The sequence below is a fragment of the Triticum aestivum genome, chromosome 2A (assembly GCF_018294505.1).
Source record: "Triticum aestivum cultivar Chinese Spring chromosome 2A, IWGSC CS RefSeq v2.1, whole genome shotgun sequence".
NCBI lineage: Eukaryota > Viridiplantae > Streptophyta > Magnoliopsida > Poales > Poaceae > Triticum > Triticum aestivum.
Genome location: NC_057797.1, coordinates 530,594,450 through 530,618,225, shown reverse-complemented (window position 1 = coordinate 530,618,225; position 23,776 = coordinate 530,594,450). Strand labels below are relative to the sequence as shown.

Sequence of the window (23,776 nt, the reverse complement as noted above, 5' to 3'; positions counted from 1 at the left end):
AAAAATACATTTTGCATCTTTCCTCATACTATCAATTTTTTAATACTTACATGTATGTAGTCATAATGACACTCAACTATTTTCTTCCCATTCATTCGTTGCATGCTTATGATGTATTAATGACCTCGGTTAACAAGAAAAAAGTTGACATAAAGCAGTCATTAAATTTTATCTTGATATGTGTAATATGAGTTTGTGGCCTTGTATAAAAAAATGAAAGGAGTATGTATATATTGACCTGGCAACTAGTAAAATAGTACTCCAGCTCTAGAGCACTCGTAGCAAGTACCACCGGCAGAGAGCTAGCAGTGGCACGAGCCAACCGGATTCACATTCGCTTCATATCCTTGTCCCAACCAACAGCCAGGCAGACGAGCAGCAACAGCGAGGTAGGTGCTGATTATCTATAGAGAGACCGCGTCCAGCGATGGACGACTTCACCTTCCCTACAACGGCCGCCGCGGCAGAGCATGCGGAGCCACTGTTCCTACATCACCACCACCGCCTTCTCCCATTCCCCCACTTCGCCTCCTCGCCGCTCTGGTTTCCCGGCGACGGCGTCGCCGTTGCACCGGTGGCGGCCGTGGTGAGCCGCCGAACCGCCGACGGCATGGAAGAGCAAGAGCCCACGTCGTCGGACTCGGCCGCCGGACGACGGTCCAAGGGGGAGAGAGGAGGAGAAGCGGATGAAGAAGGGGCGGTCGTGCGCGCTACCGGCGCGGACGGCGAGGACAAGATGGACAAGCTGTGGGAGAACTTCAACGAGGAGCTGGAGGCGCTGCGGCGCGCCGGTTCTTGCCCGAAGAAGACGGCGGCGGCGTGCGGGCTGGACGAGCTGTCGGACACGGAGTCGGAGGCGGGGGAGCGCGGGCGCGGGTGCGCGCCGATGCTGCGGGCGTCGTCGAGGGCCGGCGCGACGGGGCAGTACTACCGCCGGAGCGGCAGCTGGGTGCTGCTCATGAGGATCTTCAAGAGGCTCTTCGTCGTCGAGAAGACGGCCGTCTCCGCCGCGCATCGGCGCCACAAGGCCAACGCGGCAGAGTGATGCGTACATGCACACAGCACACGTACAGCATGCACAATCGCCCTGTGATGCAAATGCCGAGTAAGTTAAGTTATATACTAGACGGACATGAGTAATTAAGCGTTCATGATGGGTGTAACTAGAGTCCATCGGATACAGAGGAATTCGGCATATATCACTCCATTGTTTTGCATCATCTTCCTTGCTACTCCTTTTGTTTCTGTAAAATATATAGAAAGTCAAGACCCGTGGAGATTCTTCTGTACCCACTTGTCACTGCCCAGGAGATGTGCCCTGTCATGAATCACGATCTTGTGGTGAATTATACTCGACGGGTATGAGTTATTAAGGCCGCGTTCGGTAGTCATCCGCTGAGCAGAGCGCACGGAGCGGGCTTTAAGTAACTCTGTAAATTATAGCTTTAATCAGCTGAATTGCTGCTCCGCTCCGGCGCGGAGCCACGGAGTGGAGGGAATCCGAACGCGATCTAAGTGTTCATGAGTGGCGTAAGTGTAATTACAGTTCATCTGAACAAAGAAACATCACCCCATTTTCTTGCATCTTCCTCCTTGTTTACTGCGAGTAGTACTGTAAAATATACTAATAAATATATAGAAAATCAAGAGCAACGGAAATTCTCTTGTGTCCATTGGTGACACGACTCAAGAGATATCGTGTCATGACTCATGACTACTCAATGATGCAATCGTTGGAAGCAGCTAAGTGGTCGCCTCGGTGACACAATGTAATGATCAGTGTGGAGGTTGCTTTCCAGAAAGTGGAAGCTTAGCTGCCCAGATTCTGTATGCCGAACATTTTTCACTCCGTTCCGATGAACTGGAAAAGGGGCGAGGCTCATTTTTCGTCTAAAAAATATCGTTGGATCTGAAGACAGAAAGGCGCACGACATTTTCCTGGGCCACCTATCAATTTGTGTGCGTTCGTGGGGTAAAAAGCTCGCGCTGTTTTCAGTGGGGAAAATGGAGGACGCGTGCGTGTTTTGTGTGGGTGGCTCGCTCGCTCCCTCGCTCGGCTCACATAGGGACAGCAGATTGGCTCGCACTAAAGGGAAAAGTGGGACAGCGACGCCCAACCGTCTTGTACTACCTCATTACTCGTAGAACAGTAGTCATCTCCTTCCACATAATACATGCCATCTACTAGTCCAAGCCAGCTGTGTGTCGCCAACTCAATTTGCATCCAAACTTATTCGCAGCGCTGTGAACCAACAGGTGTGGTAGACTATGACAGTGTGAAAAAACGTCTTATGTTAAGTTACTAGTTACAGAGGGAGCATCATCATGATGCAGAGGCCGGGGGTATACCTCCATTTTCAAAAAAAACAGAGGGAGCAGTAAGCAAGGATTTAATGTTATGACTCTTTTCTGGGGCAAAATTATGATGTTGTGACTTGGGTGGGAGCGAGCTGCACCGGGGTTTGGCACTTTGGAAAAGACAAATTCGTACAAATTCATAATGCAAGCGGTGCCGAATGCCAGAATGGACATTCATGAGTGACGTTTTGTCTTGTCAGCAACTACTCTACCTACACCACAGCCTAATGAGAGCAGGGAGAAACAAACATGAGTCGTTGAGCATTCTATTCTACCAATCTGCCCAATTTTTGTTCTGCTTCCCTACTGAAATCGGCCAGCGGTTAAGAGGACGGGAGGCACTCAGGGCCAGGGACAGCACACAAGGACTTAATAGCTTGTGCACACATACGCGAGCATGATGGTAGCTGGGCCTCCTCTCACCAACTATCTCAGACAGTTAAGAATAACGAGGAAAGGGCACTCATCTTTTAGTCACCACGCCAATTATACAATAATGAACGAGGGGGAAATCTGTCTCCCTCAAGATGAGGGCAGACTACAGTAATCCATCAGTTGAAGATTAAGCATCAATACAATAGGATTTTACAGGTGTTATACTTTCCAGCTGCCCCGTCTTTCTTAGGGCCTTGTTTGGAATGCTGGCTGGAATTTGGCATGAAATTCAGAGGACTTACGCCATTTTCTGTGCAGTTCCTGCCTTCCAAAGTCCAAACAGGCACTGTACTCTTTCGAAGATATTAGTATCTGACAAAGGTTGAAAGGCGAAAATGAAATGAGCAGAGCAATATGTGTTGCAGAATTTCAGATAGATATAGCCAGCCTTTCTTAAACAATGTAGCACTACGTTGTGCTGATGTTGTCTATTGATAAAGGGCAGCGAAGAGCTCGACAGAACCATGTTTTTATCTTACAACTGAAGGGAATCCTCACAATCTGCTAGATACAGCAAGGTACTTTGTATGACGCGCCTGAGCCATCAATTTGCCGCTCCTTTTCTTCCTGAAATCAACAGAGACAACACCCACTGATTTTCCAGCACGCAATAGCTTCGCCTCAACCTCTATTTCTTCCTGGAAAATTAATCAAAGAGTTTACGTCATGTCACATAACTATTAAAGATGGCATAACAGCGAAAAGACGAAGGTACGTTCAAAATTAATCAAGCCGTCTCACACTAATGTAGCAATAAATTGGCCAACACTGCCCTTTTGGGTGACAAAAATTGTAGCCAACCAACCTGAAAAGGTTGTTTTAATTCTTCAGAGCAATATCTGGACAACATGACAGTAATTCTGATCCTAAATTGATTCTAGGAACCATTTTGTACCCAGCAAGCTCCAATCTGAACGGAATCCATCAAAGGAAACAAAAATAAATAACACGTAGAAATGCAGGTGCATTGAACTCAACCATTTTTTTGCTTAATGCGTACTTATATTTCTACAGGATAAAAATGACTGCAAGGTAAAAAGTATTGGTCCTTTTATGTTGCCAACTGAGATGTCATTCTCCCATTTTCACCGATGTTAACTCTTCAGAATACCAACTTTCACCTTTCTAGAAGACTATGAATATGCAAGCAATCAAAGTTTTAAGCTAATTTTAACCAATGAAAATTTATTTGGGAAAAAGCAAATGTGCATGCAAGGGTGGGTGATTGAGTTTAGGGTTTATGTACTTGTGCATCTTAAAAAACTTCATAGATGTGTATCGTGTTAGAACATGTAGGTATGCAATATATTATGCAAACATATGATCAAATGTGTCCTGTACAAAAAATAGAAGTGGCTGTAGTTGCAATGCTCCCTGTTTATTTATCCTACAGAAATAGTAGGTAGCACAGTTTTTTTTCCCAAGAACCCAAGGGGAGCTCTGCCATTTCATTAAGAGAGAAAACTGAACGAAAACCAACACATACGAACCAAACACCACACCAGCCCCGAGACCACGCACCAAACGAGACGGCGACTCTGCCACCCAACTAGCCGGAGTTGACACCCTACAGCACGACCTGGAGTCTCCACTCCAGCATATAGACCTCAGCGAATGCACCTTGCCGGCTCCGGGGCCGCACACTCAGACAAGCCAATGACTCTGCCGCCCGAGCGGCCAAAGCAGACACCCTACATCACAAAGGCGATCTCCGGAGCCGCCACTCCGGTTTCCACATCGGCACCGAGGCCGCACACCCGACGAACCAACGTCTCTACCAACCAGCTGCCAGAGCAGTCGCCATGCATACGAAGGCAATCTCGGGAGGCACAGCTCCGGCTACCATACCGGCCCTAAGGCCACACACCTGCCTAGCCAGCAACAACACTGCAGGAGAACACACGCTCCCGACACCCGCTTCAGCCAAAGCCGAAACTTGAGATTCCCCTCGAGAACTCAAGATTCAAATGACAAGGGGGGTGAAGGGTCTCCACGACGATGCCTCCAAGGAGGCCAGCGATGTCCGAGGATGCCATCATCGCCAACATCATCCGAAGTCAGTGCTAGGCTTTCGCCTGGAGCTTACCAAACTAAGGCTGGCGCAGTGGATCTCCGGGCAACCAGCCCGGCATATCCAATTCTGATCAACAACTTGGAGGCATCCACCCGAGCCACAACAGCCATGCACTTCAAAACAATTTCATGTCACATCATTTCCCATAGGTATTAAACCCTATGAACTGAAAGTAAGCAAATATATACTTGAGCACAGAATTTAATAATAAGCCAATCCCGAAATTATTTTTATTAAATTATATACTTTGGCATACAATAGGAACGCCACTCAAAAGGTGTGTCAAAACAAGGAAAGTGGATTTATTGGAAGATGAGAAAAGAAAACAATTAGGAGTACCCTCTGTCTATGACATATCAGTATATCAAGCAAAAAGATTGCACGTAATGATTACGAATGAGCAATAGAACCAACATTTAATGGGAAAAAACCCGATAAAACAGAAACTGTATCACCATAGCATGAGATCATCACAAAAAGACAAAAGCTTCCTAATTACTCTCTATATAAAGGGCACTCCATTAGATTGCTATATGGTCACCATTAAGGAAAACTGAAGAATAAGTATTTGGAGCCTCCTAACTTCTGTGACTTATGAGCATACCTAATCATTCATGAATTGAGTATAAAAATGTTGCACGGTTGTTATCCCAAAACAAATTGAATGCACTCTACTGCTTATGCTCCAGGTCAAACCCTAATTATGAAAAGGAGGCAGCAAACAAGAATTTCTAACAACTTTCACCAAGTTCAAAGTAATTGCCACAACTAACCCCAATTCACTCATGTCATCTTCCAACAACTTGTTACCATCACAAACTGGTTACCAATGGAAGTACCACTGAGATCCCAGTCAACACCTAGGTGATGCCTTCAGCTAGGCATAAAGATGTTCTTAATACCAAGTCATGACAAGCATACCCAAGTGCAACTTCCAGAACAATAGTGTAATATTGCTTTCAACTGAAACTGCACTATAGTGTTGGGGTCAGCTGACCCAAACATTACATAAAACGGATAGTAAGTTACTTATCAAAAAGTAATTAGTGTTGAACCAATGTAGTACTATATGATGCCCACATTAAAGAGTTTTGGCTGGCTTTGCCCCTGTCAGCAGGACATAGTGTAATTGCTGACACCCGATCCAATTCCTAGCCTAAGAATTGAGATGCGCCCTAAATCATTCCTGAATAGAAACAACATGCAGAGGTATGAGCCTCATTGCGACTCAATTACTCCCCAAGTCCAATGCCTCCGCAAATTGACGGGGCAGAATTGTAGCACGAAATGCACGTCAGCTTCGACAGAATTGTAGTTTCATCACAAAAAATTCCAACCAACATAAACTAAAATCTGTTGATGACGAACAGGAACAATGTCTGTGTTAAACATTGTATTATGACGTGTGCGTGTGTATGGTTGTTGTAATACGGTTAGGCTTAGAGATATGATCCCATAGTTTGTTAGATTACTTGGAGATCAATCCTAGCCTAACTAACCCTTGTAATCTCTTGGCCTTGAGCCCTATATTAACACGCACGCGTCCCTGCAGCTATGTATACGCTTAAGCTTAGTTTTCTACATGGTATACAGAGCCGCTCCCTTCCATCGCATCTAGATGTCTTCATCGTCCTCCTCCGCCATGGCCACACCCTCCCTCGCATCCCTCGGCCATACCATCACGGAAAAGCTGAACCGTGAGAATTTCCTTGTCTGGAGGGCGCAGGTACTACCGCATGTTCGCGCGGCGGGCATGATGGGGTTCCTGGACGGTTCCCAGAAGGAACCCGATGCCGAGATCCGCACGGAGAGGGACGTTGCCGGCAAGAAGGAGGTCACCGTCGCCGCCAACCCAGAGCACGCCATCTGGGTTACCCAGGACCAGCAGGTGCTCTCGTTTTTGATCGCTTCCCTTTCTCGCGAAGTGCTCCTGCAGGTCAGCAACTGCACGACGGCCGCCGCCACCTGGAGCGCTCTTCTCCAGAGCTTCTCCTCGCAATCCCGCGCTCGCATCATCCAGCTCCACGATCAGATCGGCCACACCAAGAAGGGTGACATGACGGCGGCCGCCTACTTTACCAAGATGAAGGGGCTCGCTGACGAACTTGCAGCCGCCGGGAGGCCTCTGGATGAAGATGATGTTGTCTCTCACATCATCCAGGGGCTCATGCACGAGCCGGAGTACAGCGGGTTCATCTCCGCCGTCTCCACGCGCACCATCACCGACCAGCCCATCGGCCTAGGCGAGTTATTCTCGCTACTGCTTGCTGCTGAGTCACGCATCGCCGCACGGACCTCCGCCTACTCCGCCAACCTTGCTGCAAAAGGCGGAGGCCGTGGCAACTCCAACCAGGGAGGCCCTCGTGGCGGCGGCAACAGCGGCTCCCGTGGCTACAACAACAACACGGGCGCCCGCTTCTTCGACAACTACTCTGGTGGTGGCGGCTCTGGCGGAGCGCCTCGCCAGGGTGGTGATCGCGGTGACCGTGGTGACCGCGAGAAGTGTCAAATCTGCAAGAACGAGGGGCATGGTGCATGGCGCTGCAAGAAGCGCTACGACCGCAACTTCAACAACAATGTGCGTAACCCTGCTGGTGGTGGAGGTGGTGGTGGCGGCGGTGGGAACCGTTCTGCCAACGCCGTCCACTCCTATGGAGTTGATACCAACTGGTATCTCGACTCCGGCGCAACCAACCACGTGACCGGTGAGCTGGAGAAGCTTGTTGTTCATGACGTTACACCGGCTCGGAGCAAATCCACACCGCAAGTGGTCAAGGTATGGACATTGCACATGTCGGTCATTCAGTTCTATCTACTCCTCATGGCTCCTTAGATCTCAAGAACATACTTCACTCTCCGCATGCCAACAAAAGTTTACTTTCTGCCTATCAACTCATCAAAGATAATCATGCTTTTCTTGAGATTTACCTTGAAACCTTTTTTGTTAAGGATCGGGCCACTCGGAGGACCATTCTTCAAAACGAGAGTAGGGGTGGCTTATTTCCTATTTCTGGCCGGCAAGATGCTCCTTCTTCACAAGTCCTAAGTGTGATCAAACCATCTACTTCACGGTTGCACAAGCGCTTAGGACATCCTGCATTACCGGTGGTTCAGAAAATTCTTCGAGATTTTAGTCTTCCTGTGTCAAATAAACAAGATCATTTGCTGGTTTGTGATGCTTGCCAGATGGCCAAGAGCCATCAACTTCCCTGTCCTAGGTCTTTTAGTGTGTCAAAAGCTCCTTTAGAGCTTATTTTTTCGGATGTATGGGGTCCTGGACCCGTCTCTGTAGGCAGACAAAAATATTATGTGAGCTTTATTGATGATTTTAGCAAGTTTAGTTGGATTTATTTTCTCAAAAATAAGTCTGACGTGTTTGAGAAATTTCATCTCTTTCAACAACATGTTGAACGTCTCTTTGATCGCAAAATTCTTGCTATGCAAACGGATTGGGGGGGTAAGGGCCGGTGCCGTGAGGTGGAGGTCCAAAAACTCAATTCCCTTTTTTGAACGCATTGGCATCACTCATTACGTCTCATGTCCACATGCTCACCAGCAGAATGGATCTGCAGAACGGAAGCACCGGCATATTGTGGAAGTTGGTCTGTCCCTTCTTGCCCATGCCTTTATGCCCTTAAAATTTTGGGACGAGGCGTTTCTTACAGCTGTGTATCTTATCAACCGTGTCCCTAGCAGGGTTATCAAAAACCAAACTCCACTTGAACGTCTCTTTGGCAAGAAACTTGACTATACCTTTCTCCGCATCTTTGGGTGTGCCGTTTGGCCTAATCTGCGTCCTTTCAATAAGCACAAACTTGAATTTAGGTCAAAACAATGTGTCTTCTTGGGGTATAGTAGCCTACACAAGGGATACAAGTGCCTCGATGTAGCCTCTGGTCGTGTCTATATTTCTAGGGACGTCGTCTTTGATGAACATGTGTTTCCTTTCGTCACCCTCCATCCCAATGCTGGTGCTCAACTACGCAAAGAGCTCACTCTGTTACCAGTTCATCTTCTGCCATCACCTTGTTTTGATCAAGGGGGAGTAGTAGATGTTGCTGACCACATGTCTATGTCTAATAATACCTTTGATCAAAACCTTGATGCAAGTATGCAGGAAAACGGAGAAGATTTTGGACAAAATTCGCATGATTTTATGCATGCAGAAACGACAGAAGAGGCTGCAGAAGATCCAGACGTCAATCCCGGGGCGAATCGCTCAGGATCCGTGGCGCCAGATGCGTCAGTTGGCGCAGATGCAGGAGAATCCCCGGCCGGATCCGCGCCATCTCCTGATTCGGCAGCAGGCCCGTCTCGGTCATGCAGCGGGCCCGCGGTCCATCGCGTCGCCCGACAGCCAGCCTCGGCGGGGCCTGGTGGCCCACTCCCATGCGCGGGTGGTCGGCCCTCGGATGTGGACGAGCGGAGGCCACGTCACGCGGGCGGGAACGCGCCTGACAGGACGCTGCAAGCCAGCCCAGGCGCGACAAGTGGCAGTTCTGGAGAGGCGATCCCGTCTCCCGATCTGGATCCGCTACAGGAGCTCTCTCAAGGATCTACTGCGGATGATTCTGGTGCAGCCGTGTCGTCTTCTTCAAATCGTCTTCTACAGCAACTTGATCGACCAGCTACGCCACCTCCTGTGCGCTCCAACACCAGGTCTCAAAGTGGTATTGTTAAACCTAAAATATATAAAGATGGCTGTGTACGTTGGGGCTCGTTTTGTGCAACAGGTGAACCACAAAATTTTGGAGAAGCATTGGGTGAACCTCGTTGGAGGGAGGCAATGGATGAAGAGTATGCTGCTTTAATGAAGAACAAAACTTGGCGTCTAGTTCCACCAGTCAGAGGCAGAAATGTAATTGACTGCAAGTGGGTCTATAAGGTAAAGAGGAAATCTGATGGCACCATTGACAGATACAAGGCACGTCTGGTTGCTAAAGGATTTAAGCAGAGGTATGGGATTGACTATGAGGATACATTTAGTCCAGTGGTAAAAGCTGCTACTATTAGATTGATTCTTTCAGTTGCAGTATCTAGAGGTTGGTGCATAAGACAACTAGATGTAAAGAACGCGTTCTTGCATGGTGTTCTGGAAGAGGAAGTGTTCATGAGACAACCTCCTGGGTATGAGAATCCAAATGCACCACGTCATATTTGCAAACTTGATAAGGCACTGTATGGACTAAAACAAGCACCTAGAGCTTGATACTCTCGGCTCTCCTCTAAGTTACAATCACTTGGATTTACTCCCTCAAAGGGAGATACCTCATTGTTTTTCTATCACCGACGTGGGATAACCATTTTTATGCTTATTTATGTTGATGATATAGTTGTCACTAGTTCATCATCTAAAGCAGTTGAAGCTCTTCTTATGGACTTGAGCAAGGAGTTTGCACTTAAGGATCTTGGTAGTCTTCACTTCTTCCTTGGAATTGAGGTAAAGAATGCAAAAGATGGAATTGTGTTGTCACAAGGAAAATATGTGCAGGAAATACTTCAGAGAATGGGCATGAAAGGATGTAAGCCGTCATCTACACCTTTGTCTACCTCTGAGAAAATGTCTCTTCATGATGGAGAGATCCTTGGAGCAGAGGACTCCACCAGGTACAGAAGTATTGTAGGAGCATTACAGTATTTGACATTAACTAGACCAGATATCTCATATTCAGTAAATAAAGTATGTCAGTTCTTACATGCTCCTACTAGTGCACATTGGACTGCAGTAAAGAGGATACTTAGATATCTTCAAGGGACCCAGAGTCATGGACTGAAAATTGGAAAGTCAGAATCGATGCTTGTAAGTGCTTTTTCAGATGCAGATTGGGCAGGTTGTCCTGATGATAGAAGATCAACAGGAGGCTTTGCAGTGTTTCTTGGCAGTAATTTGGTTTCTTGGAGTGCTCGCAAGCAGCCAACTGTATTCAGGTCAAGTACAGAAGCTGAGTACAAGGCCTTAGCTAATGCCACTGCAGAGATTATCTGGGTTCAGAATTTGCTAACAGAGTTGGGCGTTTCTCATCCAAGAGCAGCATCACTTTGGTGTGACAATCTTGGTGCAACCTATTTGTCTGCTAATCCTATCTTCCATGCCAGGACGAAGCATATTGAAATTGACTACCACTTTGTTCGAGAAAGAGTGGCTGATAAACTGCTGAATATCAGGTTCATACCTACGGGTGATCAGGTGGCGGATGGGTTTACTAAACCTCTCACCTTGCGGCAATTAGAAGCTTTTAGGCACAATCTCAACTTAGAAAGTTGTGATTGAGGGGGAGTGTTAAACATTGTATTATGACGTGTGCGTGTGTATGGTTGTTGTAATACGGTTAGGCTTAGAGATATGATCCCATAGTTTGTTAGATTACTTGGAGATCAATCCTAGCCTAACTAACCCTTGTAATCTCTTGGCCTTGAGCCCTATATTAACACGCACGCATCCCTGCAGCTATGTATACGCTTAAGCCTAGTTTTCTACAGTCTGAAGCCTTAGCATGGAAGAGAGAAATTGTAGTCTCACCCCGACGGCGGCGGTGTCGACGTAGGACACGCTGATCTCGAGGGAGACCCCGCTCGTGCCCACCCCGCTGGAGAAGAACACGGCCGAGCCCAACTGGTCGGCGAGCGTTGCCGTGACGCCGCTGAGAAGGTACCCTTGGGGACTCTGCAAATCAATCCCCAATTCGAACCAGACACCACGCGCCGTCACGTCAGCGTGTCAAAACCGAAGGAGTAAGGAAGCTAACGCTCGAGGTTTCGGCGGGGAGGGAGCGCGTGGCTTACGGCGATACGGGGGGTGACGACGAAGGAGCAGAGGACGCGGCCGTGCTCGGCGGCCTCGAGGCGGACGCCGCTGATGACGAAGGAGTCGTAAGGGGTGGAGCCCGAGATGTCCGCGGCGGAAGCGGTGGGCTCGAGGGTCCTCCGCACCGCCTCCGGGTCCATGGCGCGGCGGTGGCGCTGGGGCCGGCGAGGAGGTCGTGGTCGCCGCCGGATCGGGGAAAGAGTTGCGGGGGTTTGGCGGGGCACGCAACACAAAGACGAGTGGGTGGATACCTGCGGTGTGCGAGCGTGGTTGGCTGGCAGTGGCAGCGCCTTGCTAGGCTGGCGGGTGAAGCTACAGCTGACAAACGGTCCCACAAAGTAAGGAACATGATTGGGCCCACTAGAACGAACTAAAAGCTTTTATTTCTATATGTTCAATCAAGTACTATCTACTTTAAAATTTGTCAAAAAAAAGTTGACATTCTGAGCCTTATTTGGTCTACTACCTCCTTCAACGAATAAGCGTACGGTTGGCACCAAAATTTATCCAGAAAAAAGTGTCCCAGTGCACTTTAAAATGGAGAAAAATGTTTCTCTCTCATTACACGGTAATCAATATTAATAACATTTAACACATGGTCTCCTCACTTTTTACATGCTCGTTGGGGATGGGGTAATTAAAGAGAAGTGAGATGGTGGTTTGCACCTTCACAATGCATTTTTTACCCACTCCATAATCTGTCCTAAAATTTCTATATGTACACTTTTTTTACGGGATAAAACTTGTATTACTCAATCTCCCAAGAATTATAATCACGCTTGCAATGTCTAGGAGTTCTTCCGGACCGGATCCAAGCCACACAACCGTTCGGCATCATGATTGTCCAAAATTTGCCAAGAAATTACTAGCATTATTTTTGTTACGAACAATATGAATAATACAAGAATTACGCTCGATCAAAAGATTTTTGATCTCCTTTATCATAAAGGCATATTTTGATTTATTTGTTTCTACATTTTGTATCATCTTCACTGCTTCTAGATTGTCTGATTCAACATTGATAGGTAGATTGCTCCATTGTGGCACAAGCAAAAGGCCCTCCCGAATGCCCATGATCTCTGTCTCAAGCACACCATCACAAGTAAACAAATATCTGCATGAACAAAAAATGATTCTGCCTCCATGGTCTCTTAAAATCATACATGTATCTGCTACACCATTCAAAACAGATCCGCCGGTGTTCAACTTCACCCGAGGCAGCCGATGGGGGAGCCCAAGGACTGGAATCTAGTTGCCTTATATTGCATGAAGGAGCAACCAAAGGGAAGCACACCTGGGCTGGGTACTTACCCTTTGAGTGATCTGCCAGCGGGTCTGAAGCAATTGAGTTTAACGAGGCGACCTAACTAGCAAGAAAGCAACATGAGACATCCCTCGAACAACAACTTGTTTTTTTTTTGAGTGTGTCAATAGCGTGCCATATTTTTATAGAAGTGAAGAGAATGTAAACTACGATAGTTGGACCCAACATGCAAACAATAGCGCCTCAGTACACCCACACCAACTCCAGACTAACCAGGCTAAGATCACACAAAAACAATTTATACTATAGGCACCTGCTTGCTTCCATTTCGCAAAGATAAATCCACCACTCCCGTCATTGAGAGTTGCACAATATGATTGGTAAAAACCCTTGCTTCCTCTACTTCCACAAGGACCAACATATAGAATCACTAGGGAGTCACAACCTTTCTGGTTGACATTGGGAATCATGCACTCGACAACCATTCACCAACTCTTTAGCGAATTTGAGCCTGCAGGGCAACCGACAACAAAGAAGCATCTCTGCCAAACCTCGCGGGAGACCATGCACTGCATCAGAACATGATCCACCGAGTCTATCTCTTGAAGGCAAGTGAAGTAAGTCGAAACATTATCCTAAAGGTCATGGTTATGTCTTCTATCAGACGTAAACTATGTATTGTATAGCAAGCCACATGAATATATGGCACTTAAGCACTGCCTGACAAATGTCAGATGCCCATTGCCACCTCGAAGTGAATTCTGCCATGACAAGGCACGCGGTTGATGCCCTTTGAGATCCGGTTGGATAACGAAGGTATTCCTGCCCTTCCCAAAGGAGTGATCCTAAGTTTATCGAACCCACAGGAGCATGGCTACTACGACAGAGTCTCTACCAAGTCTTTGCAAGAGAATTAAATTCTAGTTTTTACAATCGGACCTTAAAGGCCTTAGTGTGTAAACACTTATAATTAAAACAAGCATGAGTATGTGGACTTGTTTCTTACAACCATATATTAATGATCGGGATCATCATGGTTTAGGTTTATGCTTTGGAAGACACCCATTAAGATGTGCTTGCAATGGGACAAAGTGGGGTGCATGTCCAACTTCCGTCTTGAATGGTTCACGACCTACATCAAGAGTTAGTTGTCCAACCGCATGCCTTGCATCATGCGGGGTTACCTCAGTTATTAAGAATAAATCAGACAAAAGCATTGGGCATTTGGTGACTACACCTCATGTATCACCAGTGGTTGACTTTTCGCTACCGTACTAAACCATTCTGTCACTCGTGTTTAGAATAGCATTCCGCGTCCTCCCTGTTCCTAACCTCCTCCTTGATCGAACTCCATAATCCAAGGTACATGCAAGGTCGAAGAGCAAGAAAGAGACAAGAGACAACTACAATGCAATTCTAACACATGCATGTCATTAATTTGAAGTCATTCCATTGAGCCCTCATACAAATACACCTGGTTGCAAGGCTATGCCTTAACCCTGTTGCCTTACCGAATTACTCACAGACGGTGATCCGATCGCAAGAAGAAATCATTGGAGAAGACATAAAAATGAATGCTTTATTGATAATATGTCTTACAGTTGGTTGTCGAATGTGATACACGATTACAAGTATGGCTAACATGGAGGTGGTTTTCTGCGGTGATGGTGATGGTGATGGTGGTGACTATGGAGATGAGATGGGAAATGACAGCGGCTAGGGTTAGAGAATGGTTTTTGTCACGGTGATAGAGGTTTTTGACGATGCCCCCTTGTGAATCTGGTATTGAGCCCTTTATAAAAGTGGTTGTGTTGGACGCCAAGAAGCCGCTGGCACCCCTCGTCTTCTCTTCTGTTTCACTTGTTGCACCAGCAAACTGTCTCCTTCTTCCTCCATTTTGCTTCTTTCCTTCTAATTGATGTTTTTTATCCATGTATGGTCTCTTTTCTGGTGAAAACAAAATAAAGATAGGATTTCACGATTATATTGCTCGCACTCATTAGTCATTAGTGGCAACATCAGAGTGATTTTCTTAGATTTTCTAAGATAAACCAGTTTAAACAACAGTGTGATGAGCGTAAAAACTACACTCATCAACCTCCCCAACTTGATCGTCCTTGAGCAACAAAGATATAAACCCAACCGTAAGAAATTCAGTTGTTTAAACTGAAATACCGAGAATGTGTTGGTTCACTTACGATCAGTATCCCTAGATAATCCTCCGCTTCTTCATCTAAAAACTTAATATAGTTGTTGCGGTGGCATGGTTATTATGCAAGTTGACCACTCAGAGCCGGAGGTGCACGCCCAACAGCTGGGCATGCAGCCAAGCACGTACACCCAGTCTGACACGTACACCCCACTAGGCACACAGCCGGGTATGTACTATTGGGGAACGTAGTAATTCAAAAAAATTCCTACGATCACGCAAGATCTAACTAGGAGATGCATAGCAACGAGAGGAGGGAGTGTTTCCACGTACCCTCATAGACCGAAAGCGGAAGCGTTTAGTAACGCGGTTGATGTAGTCGAACGTCTTCACGATCCAATCGATCCAAGTACCGAACGTACGGCACCTCCGTGTTCAGCACACATTCAGCACGATGACGTCCCTTGAGCTCTTGATCCAGTTGAGGACGAGGGAGATTTCTGCCAGCACGACGGCGTGGCGATGGTGATGATGAAGTTACCGGCGTAGGGCTTCACCTAAGCACTACGACGATATGACCGAGGTGTTGAACTTGTTGGGGCACGCAATATTTCAAAAAATTTACCTATGATCACGCAAGATCTATCTAGGAGATGCATAGCAACAAGTGAGGAGAGTGAGTCCACGTACCCTCGTAGACCGAAAGCGGAAGCGTTTAGTAACACGGTTGATGTAGTCGAACGTCTTCACGGTCCAACCGATCCAAGTACCAAACGTACGGCACCTCCGTGTTCAGCACACGTTCAGCACGATGACGTCCCTCGAGCTCTTGATCCAGTTGAGGACGAGGGAGAGTTCCATCAGCACAATGGCGTGGTGATGGTGATGATGAAGTTATCGGTGCAGGGCTTCGCGTGAGCACTACGACGATATGACCGAGGTGTTAACTATGGAGGGGGGCGCTGCACACGGCTAGGAACATTTGATCATATGTGATACGTCTCCAACGTATCTACTTTTCCAAACACTTTTGCCCTTGTTTTGGACTCTAACTTGCATGATTTGAATGGAACTAACCCGGACTGACGTTGTTTTCAACAGAATTACCATGGTGTTATTTATGTGCAGGAGCAAACGTTCTCGGAATGACCTGAAACTTCACGGAGCCACTTTTCAGAAAATAAGAAAAATACCTGCAAAATATGAAGGCCAGGGGCCCACCACCTTGCCACGAGGGTGGGGGTGCGCCCCCTACCTCGTGGGCCCCCTGTTGCGTCTCCGACGCCAACTCCAACTCCATATATTGAGTTTCGGGGAGAAAAAAATCAGGAAGAAGAAATCATCGCGTTTTACGACACGGAGCTGCCGCCAAGCCCTAAAACCTCTCGGGAGGGCTGATCTGGAGTCCGTTCGGGGCTCTGGAGAGGGGAATCTGTCGCCATCGTCATCATCAACCATCCTCCATAACCAATTTCATGATGCTCACCGCCGTGCTTGAGTAATTCCATCGTAGGCTTGCTAGAAGGTGATGGGTTGGATGAGATCTATCATGTAATCGAGTTAGTTTTGTTAGGGTTTGATCCCTAGTATCCACTATGTTCTGAGATTGATGTTGCTATGACTTTGCTATGCTTAATGCTTCTCACTAGGGCCCGAGTGCCATGATTTCAGATCTGAACCTATTATGTTTTCATCAATATATGAGTGTTCTTGATCCTATCTTGCAAGTCTATAGTCACCTATTATGTGTTATGATTCGTTAACCCCGAAGTGACAATAATCGGGATACTTACCGGTGATGACCGTAGTTTGAGGAGTTCATGTATTCACTATGTGTTAATGCTTTGTTCCGGTACTCTATTAAAAGGAGGCCTTAATATCCCTTAGTTTCCGTAAGGACCCCGCTGCCACGGGAGGGTAGGACAAAAGATGTCATGCAAGTTCTTTTCCATAAGCACGTATGACTATGTTCAGAATACATGCCTACATTACATCAATGAACTGGAGCTAGTTCTGTGTCACCCTAGGTTATGACTGTTACATGATGAACTGCATCCGGCATAATTCTCCATCACTGATCCATTGCCTACGAGCTTTCCATATATTGTTCTCTGCTTATTTACTTTCCCGTTGCTATTGCTATCATCACTACAAAATACCAAAAACATTACTTTTACTACTGTTACCTTTTGTTACCGTTATCACTACTATCATATTACTTTGCTACTAAACACTTTGCTGCAGATATTAAGTTTCCAGGTGTGGTTGAATTGACAACTCAGCTGCTAATACTTGAGAATATTCTTTGGCTCCCCTTGTGTCGAATCAATAAGTTTGGGTTGAATACTCTACCCTCGAAAACTGTTGCGATCCCCTATACTTGTGGGTTATCAAGACCATTTTCTGGCGCCGTTGCCGGGGAGCATACTCTATTCTTTGAGTCACTTAGGATATATATCTGCTTATCATTATGAAGAACTTGAGAGATCCAAAAACCAAGATCTATCCCTCAACTACGAAGGGAGGTAAGGAACTGCCATCTAGCTCTGCACTCGATTCACCTTCTGTTATGAGTAAGTTTGCGACACCTACACCTGCTTCTACTATTCATTCTGATATGTTGCATGTTATTGATGATGCCACTTCTGCTATGCAGGATACTTATGATGAAACTACCTCTATGCCTGATACTACTGTGCCACTTAGTGATTTTCTTGATGAACAAATTGCTAGAGCTAGAGAAATTGAAAATATTGAATCTGATGATACTGATGAAAGTGATGATGAAGAATCACTTGTTATTCCTAAGGGTTATGTTTTTGATTAAGAAGCTTCTTTCGCTATCTTAGCTTGCGAAAATAGAAATGAACTAAAAAGGTTATTAGCTAAATGGAGTAAGAAATCTCTAAGTGCTAGAATGAAACCTGACCCTGCTTTTGCTACTTCACCTATCTGTGTTATTGATAAGGATTATGAATTCTCTGTTGATCCTGATATAATTACTTTAGTTGAATCTGATCCTTTTCATGGTTATGAATCTGAAACTGTTGTGGCACATCTTACTAAATTGAATGATATAGCTACCCTGTTTACTAAAGATGAGAGAACTCGTTACTTTTACATCCTCAAAATATTTCCGTTCTCATTAAAGGGTGATGCTAAGATATGGTTTAATTCTCTTGATCCTGGTTGTGTGCGTAGTCCCCAGGATATGATTTATTACTTCTCTACTAAATATTTCCCTGCTCATAAGAAACAAGCTGCTTTAAGGGATATATATAATTTTGTGCAAATTGAAGAAGAGAGTCTCCCACAAGCTTGGGGGAGGCTTCTCCAATTACTTAATGCTTTGCCTGATCATCCTCTTAAGAAAAATGAAATACTTGATATCTTTTATAATGGACTAACCGATGCCTCCAGAGATTACCTGGATAGTTGTGCTGGTTTTGTTTTCAGGGAAAGAACACCGGATGAAGCTGAAATTCTATTGAACAATATGTTGACAAATGAAAATAATTGGACACCCCCAGAGCCAATTCCTGAGCCTATTCCTAAACCAACTCCAAAGAAGAGGGGTATTCTATTTCTCAATCCTGAAGATATGCAAGAGGCAAAGAAATCTATGAAAGAAAAGGGTATTAAAGCTGAAGATGTTAAGAATTTACCTCCTATTGAAGAAATACATGGTCTTAATTTACCGCCTGTTGAAGAAACATATAATCCAAATCTTTCTCCTATTGAAGAAACTCATGGTCTTGATAACCCGATACAGGTAGTAAAGGTAAATTCTCTCTACAGATATGATAAAGTTGAAATCCCATTTACTAAATTTGCTAGCCCATGCTTAGATGAGTTTGATAAATTTATGGCTAAGCAAGAAGACTTTAATGCTTATTTTGGTAGACAATTCAAATATGCTTGAACACTTTGGTGATTATATGGCTAATGCCAAAGGTGAACTTAAACTTATTAGTAAACATGCTTCTATGGTTACCACTCAAGTAGAACAAGTACTTAAAGCTCAAAATGATTTGCTCAATGAATTGAATAGTAAGGATAATGATAATGATGTTAGAGTGGCTACTAGAACTGGTAGAATGACTCAGGAACCTTTGTATCCTGAAGGCCACCCTAAGAGAATTGAGCAAGATTCTCAGAAAAATAATATAGATGCACCTAGTCCTTCTAAAAGGAAGAAAAAGAAAAATGATAGGACTTTGCATGCTTCTAGTGATCCTATTGTTGAAACACCTGAGAATCCAAATGATATTTCTATTTCTGATGCTGAAACTCAATCTGGTAATGAACCTGAAACTAGTGGTAATGTTAATGATAATGTTCATGATGATGTTCAACCTAGTAATGATAATGATATAGAAATTGAACCTGTTGTTGATCTCGATAACCCACAATCAAAGAATCAACGTTATGATAAGAAAGACTTTGTTGCTAGGAAACATGGTAAAGAAAGAGAGCCTTGGGTTCAGAAACCCATGCCTTTTCCTCCCAAACCATCTAAGAAAAAGGATGATGAAGATTTTGAGCGCTTTGTTGAAATGATTAGACCTATCTTTTTGCGTATGCGGTTAACCGATATGCTCAAAATGAATCCTTATGCTAAGTACATGAAAGAAATTGTTACTAATAAAAGAAAGATACCAGAAGCTGAAATTTCCACCATGCTTGCTAATTATACTTTTAAGGGTGGAATACTAAAGAAACTTGGAGATCCAGGAGTACCCACTATACCATGCTCCATTAAAAGAAATTATGTTAAAACTACTTTATGTGATCTTGGAGCCGGTGTTAGTGTTATGCCTCTCTCTTTATATCGTAGACTTGATTTGAATAAGTTGACACCTACTGAAATATCTTTGCAAATGGCTGATAAATCAACTGCTATACATGTTGGTATTTGTGAGGATGTGCATGTTGTAGTTGCAAACGTTACTATTTTAACGGACTTTGTTATTCTTGATATTCCCGAGGACGATAGTATGTCTATTATTCTTGGAAGACCCTTTTTGAATACTGCACGGGCTGTTATTGATTGCACTAAAGGCAATGTCACTTTTCATGTTAATGGTAATGAGCATACGGTACACTTTTCTAGGAAACAACCTCAAGTTCATAGTATCAACTCCATTGGAAAAATTCCATCGATTATATTTGGAGGTTTTGAATTTCCTCTTTCTACTGTCAAGAAGAAATATGATATTCTTATTATTGGGGATGTGCATATCCCCGTTGAGGTAACATAGTGTTATTCGAAATTTCTCTGGTTCCATGTTATTCGGAATGAGTTCGTTAACAAGACTTGATCAACCTTGTTAGTGGATTCCTTTTGATGATCATGAGATGGATGAAACTAGAAGGCACAACCTTCTGTACCCTACTTTTACTTTCTGTTATTTATATTAAATAAAATGAAAATAAATATTTTTCTGTATGTTATCTGATTATCCGTGCAATATAAAAATACCTCGAAAATAAAAGTTCTCCAAATGCCCTGAAATTTAAATATGATTTTTTCTAGAATACTTGAGAATATTTGGCACTGAGAACACAGCAGGGGGGTCAACCACCTGCCCACGAGGGTGGAGGGCGCGCCCCCTGCCTCATGGGCCCACGGTGGCCCTCCTCCACTTATTCCTACACCCACACACTTCATCTTCCTCCCACAAACACGAATATCCAGCTCAAGCACGAGTTCTAGCTCACTTTGCTGCCATTTTTGATCTCCTTGCTCAAAGCACCTCTCACAAAACTGCTTGGGGAGATTGTTCCTTGGTATGTGACTCCTCCATGGGTCCAATTAGTTTTTGTTCTAGTGCTTTATTCATTACAAATTTCTGCTGCCTAGGTGACCCTGTTCTTGAGCTTGCATGTCAAATTTATATGGTCAAAAGTAGTTTTGATGCGTGATATAGGCCCTAGGCACTTGTAGGAGTAGTTGATATCAATATTATCGAGTTTGGTTTACTTTTATTTTGAAGTTACTAAAAAAATTCAGAATTTTTCAGAGGAAGAAATATGCTTAGGAAAATGTTCCAAGGTGGTTCTTCAAGGAAGCAAGGACCCAGGCTTGCAATGCGTGATGCTGATGACGAGCCACCAAGAAATGCTCTAGTGCGTCCTTGTGAATGGCCCTCTGAGAACTTTATGGATCGAGCGGGAATTAAGGAAGAATTTAACGCATATTTGCGTAACGGCGATCTTGTGAGCTTCGAGGAAGAGAAGTGCAGCCAGTACCACAACCTCACCAGTACCTTTGTGAGGAGGTTTGAATTTTCAACTTCACGTAATTCTCCAACTGTCATGTTTGATCTTTATGATAAATCTTACGCTATGGAATTAGAGGATTTTACCATTGCATGCAAACTTCCACAATGGGGTAGTATAAGGGATCCTCGCAAATCTGAATTTAGAGATTTTCTTGCTAGCATAACTGTGGGAGAATCTAGAGATATTACACAAGCTACCATAGGGAGCATTCACTTTCCTGCTATACATTATTTTGCTCTCTTCATAGGTAGATGCATCAATGGTAAAGATGAGGCATGTCACATGTGTGTCCCCGATCTCAGTATTCTTAGGAGTGCTGTGTTAGGAGACCAATCTTATAATTTGGGAGCCATTGTTGCACGTAGGTTGCATCTTAATAGATTTAATGGAGATTTCTTTGGAGGAATTTATGCAACCCGCATAGCTAATTCTCTTGGTATAGACATACGCGAAGATGATATTGAATTACCACCTGCTTATCTAGATTTTAATGCTATGGTTCACCACCAATTTGTCGAGAGGGACGAATCACCTCTCCAGTATCGACTAATCTTTGACAGACGCCGTGCTATCCGTATTACTCTCCCTGCTCCTGCCTTCTTTGATTATCAGGCAAGAGGAAGATATACTATCACCAGAGAGGAGGCAGATGAGTACGAGAGGAGAGAGGAGGCCGCTCGTCGCCACGCTGCAGCTCAGCAGGCGATAGCCGCTGCATCGCAGTACGACCCCATCTACTATTATGGATATCCGCCAGGCTAGCCGTGGCCATAGACCAACTTAGGCCAAAAGCCTAAGCTTGGGGGAGTACGTATTTCCCACCGACATTACATTTATGTTCACACACTCATTGCTAGATGTCGGTGCTCATACTTTTTCATTGTATCATCCATGCTAGTTTATTTTCCTTTTTATGCTTTCTTCTTGTGTGATTAATAAACCTTAAGAAAAACAAAAAAATAATTAGTTGTAGCTTTTAGTTAGTTTAATTTCCATGCTTGTAGTAGTAATTAAAAAAACCCAAAAAGATTTCTTGTTCTTATTTTGCTTGTTGGGAGCTTTCCCGTGTAAATAGTTTTATTTCTTTCCTTTTCTTTGGGGGTCGATAGGAGAAGACCATAATTAAATTGTTGAAGTGGCTCTTATATGCATTATTGTTGATCTGACAAAAGAGCCCATATTGCCTTGTCTTCTCCTGTCTATTGAATGTTTGCAAATTCCAGCTTAGTCCAATGCACGTGCACTATTATTATTATTCACACTATTCGGTCGTGCAAGTAAAAGGCAATTATGATGTTCTATGATGGACTGGCTGAGATGAGAAAAGCTAGTATGAACTCGACCTCTTATGTTTTTGTAAATATGATTAGTTCATCGTTCCTGATTCAGCCTATTATGAATAAACATGTTTGTAATGACAACTAGAGATCATAGTTTCTTATGCCATGCTTGATTAGCTATGAGTTATAATGGTTTACCTTGCGTGCCAACATGCTATTAAAATGGTTATGATGTGGTATTATAGGATGGTATCCTCCTCTGAATGATTTAAGTGACTTGACTTGGCGCATGTTCACGCATGTAGTTGAAACAAAATCAACATAGCCTTCACGATATTTATGTTCATGGTGGATTATATCCTACTCATGCTTGCATTCGGTGTTGATTAATTTTAATGCATGTTCATGGCTGTTGTCGCTCTCTAGCTGGTCGCTTCCCAGTATTTTGCTAGCCTTCACCTGTACTAAGCGGGAATACTGCTTGTGCATCCAAACCCCTTAAACCCCAAAGTTATTCCACATGAGTCCACCATACCTACCTATATACGGTATCTACCTGCCGTTCCAAGTAAATTTGTATGTGCCAAACTCTAAACCTTCAAATAAATATCTTGTTTTGTATGCTCGAATAGCTCATGTATCAACTAGGGTTGTCTGTATCTTCCATGTTAGGCGGGTTATTCTCAAGAGGAGTGGACTCCGCTCCTCACTCACGAGATAAATGGCTGGTCACCGGGATGCCCAGTCCCATGCTTTATGCAAACTAAATCAAAATAATTGCAAACAAAACTCCCCCTGGGACTCTTGTTAGTTGGAGGCACTCGTTGTTTCGAGCAAGCCATGGATTGATGCTTGTTGGTGGAAGGGGGAGTATAAACTTTACCATTCTGTTTGGGAACCGCCTATAATGTGTGTAGCATGGAAGATATCGCCATCTCTTGGTTGTTATGTTGACAATGAAAGTATACCGCTCAAAATATTATTCACTTCTATTTCAAAACCGAGCTCTGGCACCTCTACAAATCCCTACTTCCCTCTATGAAGGGCCTATCTATTTACTTTTATGCCGAGTCATCATCCTCTTATTAAAAAGCACTAGTTAGAGAGCATCGCTGTCATTTGCATT

At 44.5% G+C, this 23,776-nt stretch overlaps 2 protein-coding genes across 3 annotated transcripts; one reads left to right on the top strand and one right to left on the bottom strand.

The window, feature by feature from the left end:
* Positions 1–276: 276 nt before the first annotated feature.
* On the top strand, positions 277–1,289 carry LOC123189258 (uncharacterized). Its single transcript, XM_044601633.1, has one exon. The coding sequence runs from the start codon at positions 428–430 to the stop codon at positions 1,043–1,045; it is 618 nt and encodes a 205-aa protein (XP_044457568.1). The 5' UTR covers positions 277–427; the 3' UTR covers positions 1,046–1,289.
* A 1,523-nt stretch (positions 1,290–2,812) lies between these two features.
* Positions 2,813–11,962, bottom strand: LOC123189259 (acyl-coenzyme A thioesterase 13). 2 transcript variants are annotated; one of them, XM_044601635.1, is made up of 4 exons: positions 11,651–11,962; positions 11,388–11,531; positions 3,273–3,431; positions 2,813–3,105 (listed from the first exon to the last, which is right to left on the bottom strand). In XM_044601635.1, the coding sequence occupies exons 1-3, from the start codon at positions 11,810–11,812 to the stop codon at positions 3,288–3,290; spliced, it is 450 nt and encodes a 149-aa protein (XP_044457570.1). In that variant the 5' UTR covers positions 11,813–11,962; the 3' UTR covers positions 2,813–3,105; positions 3,273–3,287. The 2 variants fall into 2 exon arrangements, with proteins under 2 accessions (XP_044457570.1, XP_044457569.1); XM_044601634.1 differs by lacking the exon at positions 2,813–3,105 and having other exon boundaries at positions 3,135–3,431.
* Positions 11,963–23,776: the final 11,814 nt, after the last annotated feature.